The sequence below is a fragment of the Poromitra crassiceps genome (genome assembly GCF_964638095.1).
Source record: "Poromitra crassiceps genome assembly, chromosome: 9".
In the NCBI taxonomy this organism is placed as follows: domain Eukaryota; kingdom Metazoa; phylum Chordata; class Actinopteri; order Beryciformes; family Melamphaidae; genus Poromitra; species Poromitra crassiceps.
Window position 1 is genome coordinate 49428697 of NC_139630.1, and position 13172 is coordinate 49441868.

The window sequence follows — 13172 nt, forward strand, 5'->3', positions numbered from 1 at the left end:
GTGTTTTTTTGTTTGTTTTTTACAAATTCCACTGCTGCTCAGTTTTGCTCCAAGTCCAGCCTAAAGTTGGCTTAGGTTGACTTACCTTGTGTGTAAATGGCATTTGCAAGTCACAGTTTGCTCACATGACTTGATTTTTTACCATGCCCTAATGTGAAGTTTGGCTTTAGCTCAGGAGGTAGAGCGGGTCGGCCAATGATGCAAGGGTTGGCGGTTCGATCCCCGCTCCCTCCCAGCTGCTGTCGTTGTGTCCTTGGGCAAGACACTTAACCCCAAATTGCTCCCGATGGTGTGTAGGCACCCTGCGTGGCAGCCTGCCGCCATTGGTGTATGAATGGGTGAATGTAGACTATCTACTCATTGTAAAGCGCTTTGGATAAAAGCGCTATATAAATGCAGACCATTTACCATTTTACCATGAAGTATTATTGCTTCACTGTACTGCTTGTAGCGCGCAGAAGACTCGTGAGTTGTTCTAATCATTTACCGGGACAGGGACAGTCTGAGCCGTCTGCACAGCTCAGGAGGACGACATGCTGAAAGTTCTCGGACAAGTTTTGTTCTCAACTGCGATACAAAACCCTAAGTTCACAGAGGAGAAGAAGGCAAGTGTGGACCGCATCTAGTGTGCCAGCCTGCACATTATAGACTAGTTAGTTCAGTGATTCATTCATCTCATCAATAGGTGCATTTAAAAATGTATAATTATAAAGTGATTCATCAAATTCACATTGAAATCTTGCAGTCATTATACATTTTAAATATTGCAATCTATAAATTTAATAAAATTATTTTTAAAAAGGCATTTAAATTTATATTTTTATTATGCCATTTACAAATGTGTTTTCCTATTAATTGTCCACTGTCTTTACGCCACCGATTTTTTTATGCTCCTCTAAATACATATTACAAAGGAAATGTATGTACTCTGTGTGTGACTGTGTGTGTGTGTGTGTGTGTTTCAGGCACAGGACTATGAAGTCCGCATCTACCACGCCACAAAGTGGGTGAGCACCTGTGTGAACGGGGTGGAGTGGGATGCAGCGACCAATACGGGTTTCCGGAGGCTGTTTAGCTACATCATGGGCAACAATGAAAACAGTGAGTGTCTAAAGACCACCAGATGGCACATGCATCTGTATTTCAGAATGAGTGTTAAACACACACACACACACACACACACACACACACACACACACACACACACACACACACACACACACACACACACACACACACACACACACACACACACAAACCATGAAATGAGAAAATAAATGTGAATTGATAAAGGGTATTGGCTCTTGCTCAGCACTTTTTTGTTACAGCAACCCTGCCTTTGTTTTGCTCAGCACTTTATACAAGCATTATTTATAAGGATGTATATTGTGTCTGTGTGTGTGTCAGTGCTGTAGTGGTAAAAAAAAAGGTGGGTAAACTATACTTTTGACTCGAGGCAGCTTTCTCACACGGCACCGGCAGTGTTATAACGGCGGATAAATAAGCTTCCGTGACCGATATACAAGACAAAATATGAGAGTATATAGAACAACTTAATCTGAATCATATATCATATATCATCATATAAGGTATATCAGGGGGTTCCCCCACATTTCTGAGTAGCCAGCCAGATAGAAAAAGTAGCTGGCTATGGGATGGGCCTTGCCCCTCAAGGGGGGTCCGGGGGGATTCTCCCCCGGAAGATTTTTTTTTTACATTTTAAAGTAAAATTCATCAACCTGGTGCATTTGAGAGCAAAATGAACTACACACATCTCTAATGTGTTGTGACTTTACAAATAATTAGGCCTAAACAATCAATATAAAATGTATTTATTGAACATTTGTTGAATTTCTCCAGGTATGAAAAGTTAAATTATACAGTAGGTAGCCTACCGTAAATTCCGGACTATAAGCCGCGGCTTTTTCCCCGTTTTTTGGCCCTGCGGCTTATATAACGGTGCGGCTTATCTATGGATTTTTTCAGAAAAAAAAAAAAAAATACAAATAAAATCTCTCTTTTTTAGCACTCTTTCTAACTATAAATCCACTTCTGTTTTAATTTCCTCTCTTGCCCTCTTTTCACCACACCGCGGACACTGTGTGCACTGTAAAAACAAAGGTGGTGTTGTGTTATGTTGTTTTGTTGAAATGTTACGGTAATACGGTAAATGGGAGCTTCCTCAAACAGCCATCTCTTTCCCGACAATCCCCTCTGTGCGTGACCCCTTACATATGGTAATTACGGTAAGCAAACGGCCACTCGGCCAACAACTCCCTCCCCCGACTACCAGGAGAAAATCACAAACTTCGGCGAATTCACACAAAGGAAGATCAAGGAATATTCACAACAAGACGAGCAGTAGAAGCAACACTCTCTCACTTACCATGGGGAAGGTACGCAGAAATTCACACGACGCAGCTTTCAAGTTGAAAGCAGTCAATCTCGCATTAAAAGAGGGAAACAGAGCAGCAGCGCGTAACCTGGGCATCGACGAGTCAATGGTGAGGCGTTGGAAGGTGCAGCAGGAGGAACTGTCTCAGTGCAAGAAGACCAAAAAGTCCTTCAGAGGTCATAAAAGCAGATGGCCCGAACTTGAAGATTCCCTTGAAGATTGGGTGTTGACCCAGAGAGCAGACGGCCGAGGCGTTTCCACGGTGCAGATCCGACTGAAGGCCAAAACAGTCGCCACCGAAATGAAAATTGAACATTTCATAGGTGGCCCATCTTGGTGCTTCCGATTCATGAGACGAAAGGGACTGTCCGTCCGGGCGAGAACTACTGAACAACTCCCTCCCGACTACCAGGAGAAAATCACAAACTTCGGCGAATTCACACAAAGGAAGATCACGGAATATTATAGGAGTGTGAAAACATCCACAATCACCAACGGGTTCCAAAACGCTGGACTGCTGCGGGATGAAGAGGATGACGCCGCCAGAGGCTTCAGAGGCTGTTCGATGCCGACAGTGACGAAGAGGAGTTCGTTGGTTTTGAGTGACAATGAAGGAGAGAGGAGAGTGGTTGACGAAGCCACCCTGAACCTGTTCGTTTCCGACACTGAAGATGAGGACTTTGGTGGTTTCAGTACGCAGGAAGAAGAGGAAGACAAGGATTAGTGACTTGACTTCTCTGGTTACAGCCGTTTGCTGCACATATAGCCTATTGTTGTGTGATTTTGTCTGGGGATTAGTGACCTGACTTTTGTTTTGTTTTGTTGAAATGTTAATAAATGGGAGCTTCCCCAAACAGCCATCTCTTTCCCGACATTCCTCTCTGTGCACGAACCCTTACATATGGTAATTAAACATCAAAACACCCGCGGCTTATAGTCCGGTGCGGCTTATATATGTAAAAAACAGTCAATTTTGGTGCTGCGGCTTATATACCGGTGCGCCTTATAGTCCGGAATTTACGGTACTTTAAAGGACCTTGTATGAACCCAGTATATACAGTTTGAAGAGTAATATAGTTCTTTCTCTCATACACACTGTACCTGTGATTGTCAGCTTCAGCTTTATAGCTAAAAGTGTGTAGACAGATTTAATCTGTGATTCTTGAATACCAATATATAATTCAAACTGTCCACAAACACATTGGGCAAGGATAGGTAGACAACATACTGTACATGGAAATAAAAGTGGTTCTGCCACTCTGGCCACTAAATTTTAGTCAGCCAATATTTATTTATACAGATCTCGGCACAACAAACACCAGTATGTTTCTAGATAGTTTTCAACATGGTCGTATTATATTGGCTTTATACAGTAGCCTAGCACCTGGACTATTCAAGTCGACTCGCACGCACCTAATGTTACAAACTTTACTTGATCAGAGGGAAATCAATCATGTTTCTTACACCAGTGATTCACTCTTCAGTTGTAAAACGGTGAGCCTATATGATTTTCCCCACTCCGGACACACATTTTTAACCAACCTTACCTATGTTCAGCTCTCCAAATGCGCATTGCGCATCGCTGGCACAATGGCACCGTTAAGTTGTTTGAAGGGAGCGCTGTCTGGGCAGGCAAGCACAGCTCGATAAAGGCACCAACGTGACCGGGGCCGTGTACCTTTCCCGCGGAGCGCTCCACAAAAATAGGCTACGGTTCGCGGAGATCCTGGTCAGTGCCATGCCCATGAGTAATCTTTTTTCTTTTCTTTTGGTGTGTGACGTGCTTGGCGTGGTCTCCGCATCAACGGAGTTTACGCGAACGTGTTAAAACTCGTGCAATAATAAGTGTGCATAAACGATTTAAACATGTGAGTAAACGATCTTAAAAGGTGCCTAAACGCTGCAGAGCATTGAAAAAGGTACGTAAACGCCGTTTACGTGCGTTTAGCCACCACTACAGCCCTGGTGTGTGTGTGTGTGTGTATGTGTGTGTTTTTGTGTGTGTGAATGGACCACTGAGGTCTGCAGTGCAAGAGGAATGTGATCTGTAGCTGTGGCTCTACATGTGCTGGTTGAACAGCAGTCAGTCTACACTGTTCATATGTGTCTGAGTGTTTTGTTCCCCCAGCTGGCAACTCAGTGTCTGTTTGGATCGTTTGATATTTCTCCACCTAAAAGAAGATGAGAGAGACCGGATTTGTATGGATTCTGTCAGACGTGTCGTGTGCATGGCTTAGTCGGGATGGCACGGGTTCTGCCCAGAGATTGGGACTTGACTTGTGACTTGACTTGCCTGGACTCGAGATTTGGGACTCGTGACCAATTTTTATTAAAAAAGTAAAAAGAAAAACGGCAATAATATTAAGGAAATGACTACTTACTACTAATAATGTAAACTAATCAATGCTGACACTGTATGCTAGATAAAGGAGTGAGGATAATACAGTACATGCTTTGAATTCCTTAGTCTTAGCTTTGCAGTGTTCTAAGCAGACTGGATGGCCTGTAGCAGATGATAGAACGCTCATCCATATTGAGACTTGACATGGACTTATGACCAAAGACTTGAGACTTGACATGGACTTATGACCAAAGACTTGAGACTTGACATGGACTTGAAAAAAATGACTTGTGAGCATCTCTGGTTCTGGCTCATGTGTGTGTGTTTGTACCTCAGAGGTGAAGGTGGCGATGACGGCCCCGGTGACGTCCCTGGTGCAGCCTGGGGCCGGCCCCTCGTGCGAGGGCATGTTCACCGTGTCCTTCTACGTCCCCGAGGAGCACCAGGCCGCACCGCCACAGCCCAGCGACTCACAGGTGTTCCTCGATGACAGGAAGGAGTTCACAGTTTATGTCAGGTGAGTCAGAGCCGCCGATCCATCAAGTCATCGGTTTACGGTTTTATAAGTTTTGTTGTGATGCTTTTAAATGTCCATTTTATTCTCTTCTTTTATTCTTTTATTTTCCTGTCAACCATTTTATGTGAAGCACTTTGAATTGCCTCTGTGTATGAAATGTTCTATACAAATAAACTTGACTTGACTTGACTTACTGCAGATTCAAGCTGTGAGATTATCATGAGACTGTCATCATCCAGTGTCAAAGTAGTGTATTTGGCGTCCTTGAGTGGTTCCACATTTTGGAAGTACAGTGGTTCTCAATCACTGAAATACTCACTACCAGCAAAAAATGTCAAATATATCACATCCACGACCAATATCTCAATTATGCAACAATGCAGCAGTATCTAAATAATAATAATTAATTAATTAATTATTATCATAGCAAAATGCTATGCATTGAACTTCTCTGGGCTTGGTGTTAATTGTAGTGCTTGGCTACAATCTTCTGGCAATTATTTGGAAACATAAATGTTAACGATTGGATTGTTTCCATAATAAACATCTATATATTACCAGGTGCGAGCCAATGCAAAATAATGAAGGGGGAGGGGGGGCAGCACTGGTTGATAAAACAGTTTTTTCTTTTTATGAAGTAGAGTGGGGTGCTTACGAGAAAGTGGATTATAGCTCACTCAGATAAACATGTGAATGTTGTGTGATATGCAAAGGTTGTTGGTTCAATCCCAGCCTCAGGCAATTTCTTAAAAAGTACTCACATTATAAGCTGCAGCAGTGATCCTTCTTTATCAGCACCAGTAGTTTGAACACTGATAGAAATAAGATGATGGAGACTAGTCAGTCCCTGACTCTAGCTCAACTCACTGGTACAAGTCTCACTCTTTATGCTCTGTGTTATTGTCAGTGTGAATACAGTGTGTAGAAATCAGAAGCTTAACTCCCAACAGCTCATAGCTCAGTCGGCTGAGCGGCCGTGTCTCTGTCTGACAGGTAGACTGTTGGTTCGATTCCTGATGGAGGAGACATATTACAGCACTGCCCTGTCTTTAACATCAACAGTGTAGATATACAGAACGACACAGCGCCTCCTACAGATCCACAGAAATGGACACTGTGGACAGACTGCAAAGAGATCAAGACATGTCATATACTGAGTCTAGAGCAGTTTTTCAAAAAGTTATTTTTACGCCTAGCGGCAGCCACCAGACGGCCTATGAGAATGTGCTTCCGATGTCAGTAAAATTTCAGCTCTCTGTGGTTTTCTGTCTCATAACCCTCAGCTGATGTCTCTGCAGAGGTCAGGGGGGGAGAACAGCCCCCCCCCCTTAGCTCCAGGTAGTGGCAGCGGAGCGGGAATCGAACCCACAACCTCTGGCCCCGGTGTCTCTGTGTGTATTATTCCTTCACACCACCAGCTGCCCTTCACACTCACACCTCTTCTCCGGGCGCTCTTGTCTCTTCCCTCTGCCTGTCACCATTCAAAACTGACTGAGGCTCGAACCCACGACTGCAAAAGTGGCAGAGGTCTCAATATTGCCAGGCAGCAAGCCTACTCTCTGTGCCACCAAGTCAGACTGATTGAATGAGGTTTTCTGAGGGCTTTAAATGACTCTTTCCTCTGGCTGTCGACATTCAAAACTGACTGAGGATCGAACTCACAACCTAAAAAGTCACTGAGGCTCAAACCCACAAGCTCCAAACTGCAAGACAGCAATCCAACTCTCTGAGCTAGTGGGTCATAGTGACTAAAACTAGAATATTAAAGTATAGTCTTTATGCATCTTAAAATATGTTTTGAAGGGACCTTTTAAGTTGAATACTATTTTAATTATATTAATATGACACGAGTTTCTATTCAGCTTGCACAGAAAACCTTTTTCTTTATACTTCAGTACATTTCAGAGCCTGTACTTTTTCCTTTTACTTATTAAGTTGAATCAGTACTTCTGCTTTACCAGTCTTTTTTTACACAAATAACTGTACTTCTACTTAATCAGAGCAACAATGTGATTAAATTTGAATGACAAGAAAAAATGACACGTCTGTGCAATAGGCTAAGTAGGCCTAAATAACTCAGATATAGGGTTTGCAATTGTAACGTTCCATATAATGAAGTATCTCATGCTTGTTGATTTAATGATTGTTTTGCACCTGCTGCTCACGTTTGAGATACTTCTGGCTCGCCTGGAAAGAAGGTGGGAGCAGCCGAGTACAGTCAGCCAATCAGAGGCAGAGAGGGGCGGGTCATGCCTTCGCCTAGCCTTCGCCATCATGGGGAAAAAAATATCGCCTACCTCACCTACCCAATTCTTTCTCTGTCCCAGAGTGGACACATAGAGTCAAAAGTCATAAGTAGGTCACTTTAGGGCTGGCCAATATATGGATATGATATGGTGATATGAAACTATATATGGTGGTCTTAGATTTTGGATATGGTAATATAGTGATACGGCATAAGTGTGGTCTTTTCCTGGTTTTATCGATATTGAGGTATTTGGTCAAAAAATATTGTGATGTTTGATGTTGTCCATTTTACCCATTTGTAGAAAATACCTATGGAAAATACAGACACATATATATATGTGTATCACCGTTCAGCCTAAAAATACAGAGATATGATTTTTCGTGCATAATATTGCCCAGCCCTTTGCCAGAGGTCGGAAATTCCGAGTTGAAACTTCCGAGTTGTCTTGAAGTATATGGTATGAATCACTCGTTAGCCTTCAATATAACTCTGCAAGTGCTTTTTTTAATTGCATTTTTCCTCTTTTTTGATAAAATCTTTGCTCATTGATGGATTCAGCACCACACCAGAAAAAGAGTATATGAAGTTTACAAAACCATAAAAATCGCACAATCAGCATGAGGCCGTTCTGTTCCTTATTCAAATCCCTGATAGTGAGAACTCTTATCTACCCTCTCGTCTCTGTCTCCTCGCAGGACCTTCGGGGGTTTCGCCAACGAGCAGATGAAGCGTGAAGAGTGCCTGAAACTGGTGGAGAGCCTACAGAGGGATGGCGTTCCCTACACAGACAGTCCCTTCTACACAGTCGGCTACGACAGCCCCATGAAGCTCACCAACCGCACCAACGAGGTCTGGATCCTCAAGAAGACAGAGTTACTGTCCCCGCAGTAGTGGGGAAATATTTCAGTTTAGGAATATTTCAAAAATAAACTCTGTCACACTCACATCCTTATTTCAAATAGGAAATGCTCATAGCGATCTCAAGCATGGCCAATCCAATATGAGGCAATGAATAGGCCTACAGTTTGACCTTCCAGCAGTTACTGCTTTGGAAGAACCAAAAAAGGGACCAAAACATTTCTGTGACAGGAATATGATGAATAAAATATTTAAAGGCGATGCCAATAAGCAGCAAGTTTTCTATGTGTTCTTTCTCAATTATTACTTGTACACTTTGTATCTTCCATTGCATGTCGGGTTTGCTTTTAAATTTGGGCAATCCCCTCATTAAAAATAAAGTTATAGACTTGCTGAAAGTCTGGATAAAGTGCTGAAACAGATTATTATGAGACCCCTAGTGGGCCATCAGATTTCACCTCTTACTAGGACAAAACCTTCCAGCAGCGGGAGAAGATAATATAATTTAGCTCCACCAGATGGAGCCAAGTAGCCAAGACACATTTTCTTCATCTGCTGCTGAAACTTCAGCAAGTCCCTGTCCAGTTTTTGATGGACCATTTAATATAAACCATAAATTAATTTCAAACCTTTGTTCTCATAAATTACAAGAGTAGTATTAGTACTATATACTAATTATTATTTTCTAGGGCCATACAGATTTTACATTATATCTTCAATACATTTGTGAAGTTTGCATTAAATGTATTCCAAGTGGTATTCAAAATTTCTTAAAAGTCTTACATTTACCTTGGAGAACCCTGGGGTTACCCTGTATAATGTAACCCAATCAAATCAAAAGGTAGTTAAGATTGTTCTCGAAATTCCCATGAATATTCTTGAAGGAACAAGACTGCTAAGATTGCCTGCAGGATCCAGAATTTAATTCTGATGTCACCTGCAAAGTCTGACAACAATGTGTCTCCTGTCAGTCAGTGGTGTGGGGAAGGTGACTCCGACCTGCCTCCTTACCAACATGGGGTACCAACACAGGGTGTTCTGCACAAGTCTGGAAAGTCTAGTCCGAACATTTGGAAATTGCTTAAAAAGTAGAATTTAGACAGGGAAAATATGTAGGAACCCTGTAAATCCTGACACCTCCTCATCACAGTTGTCAGAGCCACCCTGCTCCACTAGTGTCCGACATTAAATGTAAATCTGATTAGCTCCCGAGTCGACTCGTACAGTGTCACTCGAGTCCAGTGACAGAGTGAGTCAAGATGTCCAACTGTCATTAAATTACACAGGATTACTCTCGGATTCATTTGACCAGATTCTCATATAGTAGGATAATGCAGGACTGTCGGTAGGGCTGCACTCTATATCCACAAATCATTTTTTTTGCTTAATATGGCAGTTGCAATATAAATTGCAGTACAGCATACAGACAGTATTCTTTTGTATTTTTTACTTTTCAGCAAACACATTTTTAATCAAAACTGACATGTTGGTTAAGATTTTCGATTGAAATAAATGAAAGCGTATTTTTAACATGTTTACAGTGATACTCATCAGCTAATGTGAACACTGTCTTAATCAAAATGAGTTTACCAACTTTTTTGCATTAAACCCATATCTAGCTCATGTACCTGCATGAGATGTAATGGAAATTGTTCTTGTATGTTCTTAATCTTGAAGAAGGGACACTACTTGGATTTGTGTGATAAAGGGAAGATGATATAAGCACTGTACTGATTAATGAATGATGGCAGCTATTACTGACCTCTGCATTTTTATAAAAAATGTAAAATGCATTATTTCATCAATAATAAATACAACTCAGCATCAAATGATTGATTATTCCTATAATGAATTACTGTAACTCCATCTCTGCTTTCCACGATGCAGTTTTGTGTTACTCATTCACATTTGTAATGGGACAAGATACGTTTTTAAATGGAAGGATGCTTCATTTGATGTAGTCAGGCATGACCAGAGTTACTTTATAATGAAGTCTCCTCCCACCCCCAAATAAAACCAGATATGGCACACAGCATATTCAAAAATAAATGTAGTTTTTAAATGAATTTGGCCAAAGAATATAAAAAAAATATATAGCTATAATACAAGTAACCACAAGGCCATAGAAAAACAGTAATGAGGGTTTCCAACTTCCAATCATGGAAGTTGGAACCCCTCATTACCCTGCCTATTCGACACAAAATTACCCCTGTGAAAAGGGTCCATGACAAAACTTTCACATGCAAAGGTTTAGGCATGAGGAGTGATTGGTTAGGTTTAGGCATGCAGAGTGATGATTGGTTGGGTTTAGGCATGATGAGTGATGATTGGTTAGGTTTAGGTAGGAGGGGTGATGATTGGTTAGGTTAATATCAGGGTAAGAAAAAGTCCACAGTGGAAATAAGTATTTTGATTGATTGACTTTATTACTGGATATAGACACAATAAAAGATCCAAGGGATAGCATGTAAAAGTAGAAACACTTATTTCCAACATGGTCCATCCCTGATGTTTTATTGTGTGCTCTTGTGTTCTCAACTTCGATGAGAGGTTAAACAGTGTTCTATGTCTATCACATCTATATCCCATAGAGATAAACACAGTGTCTATTTAAATCACATCTATATCCCATAGAGATAAACACACAAGTGTTTATCTCTATGATCTGGCCTGCTGACTTAAAGATGGACAATCTTTGAGCAACAGTTGTACCAAACGTTTGTGGCTTTGTGTTGTTATTGTGGAGGAATCTTACAAATTGGACCTTGATGGTATGCAGAGTCAGACACATGGAAAAATGGCCATGGATTCTGTTAACATTAGCCTACATAAAACAATAAGATAAATCAAGGTCCAAATGATTGCAGTAGCTTTGAATTTAGAAACTCAGATAGATCCACAGTCTTATTGAGATTGTTTTACACTAGGGTTTCAGCCCCGAGCGTGGCCTCGCCCGCCCTGCAGTGCGGCCGCTGTGCGGGCTCGCATACGCATAGTAGTCTGTGTTCTGGTAGACCAGGGGTCAAAACCTGTTGTGGGAACCCTCCTTTGCAGTACTGTATAGTTTATTGAAGAACATTTATTTTAACACTAATATCTTAAATTAATTAGAAGTGTAATAAAAAAATAAAAATGTCTTACTATATGCCTATTGCCACTTTCATTTAAATACAAATCTTTTTGCTACCCAAGGATATGTGCACATCCCTCGGTAGGCAATGGACATACAGTGTGCCACCAAGGCACTGCCACTGCTGCTGTGTTTCTCCTCTGTTGTTGGGCAATTTGAGCAATTAATGACCAGAATGGCTGTAATATAATTGAGCTTCTAGTTAACCTAGTAGGCTGATCTAAGAGTCTAAGTCCATGTGTGTGATGTCCATGTTGCAGTCATGAAGCCTCTCCTCAGCAACAGGGCTGCGGTGGCTCAGAGGGTTGAGTGAGGACCGTATCAGGTTATTTCCTTGCAGAGACCTGGGTTCGAATCTGGCCCATGGGTATTTGCTGCATGTCGTCTGAAACTATAGCCTATGTATTTTTAATTGAGGATGGGAGACAGAAAATAGCACAAGTTATAGGAAAATAACAAATAAAGTATGTGATGAGAACACATGAGTTTATTGTGAATTAAATTTAATGTATTAGCTACTTTGTGTTGTTATTACAAAACTATGATTATCTGCACTTTTTTTTTTTTTTTACCATTAACCATTTTCAGAGACCTCCCTGAAAGACACAGAGACTGTGTTTTAACAGTTCAGAAAGTCTCTGAAATTTTTGAACAACTGAAATGTATATATATTTTTTAGCCTGGCTGGCTAGTTCTTCCATACTGTAGGTAGGCCAGCCAGCTGAATCCTGCCTGATCCGTGCCATAGTTTGCGCTCCCTTTCTCCTCGTTCACCTTCCCTCCTCTCTCACTGTCCCGTTGATGCATGCTGAGCATTATGCTGAGTCATTCACTTTATTTGTGGCGGAATTGTTCCCGATATCATGTTCGGATACTCAGCAGAAATCACATTTTTTTTTTTTTTTATCCTCTGCATCTACGCGCACACACTCCATCTTAAGTGTGTTGTTCCTAAGTCAAATTGATCTCATTGGCTGTGCTCAGTGAGCTGAAACAATATTGTGGGTAGGAAATGTATGATGAGGCGCCCTCGGCTAAATATCCTATACCAGGGGTTTTCAAAGTGGGAGGCGGGCCTCCCCAGGGGGGCTCCAAACAGTTTCAGGGGAGGCTCAGTGAATGGCAGTGAAAAGATATTACATTAATTATCACACATATAATAGCCTAAATGTGTGTGATTTGGTTAAAGAGATGGTTCAGAGATACATTATTGGTTTTTTTTTTTACTGTTTTCCCCCACTTTCCCAGAGTCAGAAACAAATTAATGCCTTCAGACAGACCTGTTTTTATGTATTCGGTGTTATTATGTAGTCTGAACGATGTCAACAGCAATACAAAGCTATCTTGGCTCAATTGTTGAGTGGCAATGAGATCAAATAACATAATCATGATGAGGGGAGCATCAGCATCTGAGGGGAGGCCCACAGTCTCAGACTTTGAAAACCCCACCACCTCCAGCCTGGTGGAGACCTGGAGTCAGGGATCAGTTGATGTGGTGGTGGTAGACTGTCGAGGGAATGAGGCTTACAAATACTTCCCTGACAATACTTTATTTTCTCGGTGACGGAGATTAACTTGAGCAAATTAATGTAGCATTTTTATATCATTTCATTTGACTAAGGCTTTGGTTTCCTCCTACAGTGCAAAGACAAAGTCTGTATTATTGGACACTCTAAAATGACA

General features: G+C 41.4%; 1 protein-coding gene across 1 annotated transcript; it reads left to right on the forward strand.

The window, feature by feature from the left end:
• Positions 1–533: 533 nt before the first annotated feature.
• Positions 534–8443, forward strand: LOC310782825 (heme-binding protein 2-like; the record flags this gene model as incomplete). Its single annotated transcript, XM_083643592.1, has 4 exons — positions 534–611; positions 972–1101; positions 5073–5253; positions 8197–8443. 4 exons carry the CDS (start codon positions 534–536, stop codon positions 8390–8392), a joined length of 585 nt encoding a protein of 194 aa, XP_083499718.1. The 3' UTR covers positions 8393–8443.
• Positions 8444–13172: the final 4729 nt, after the last annotated feature.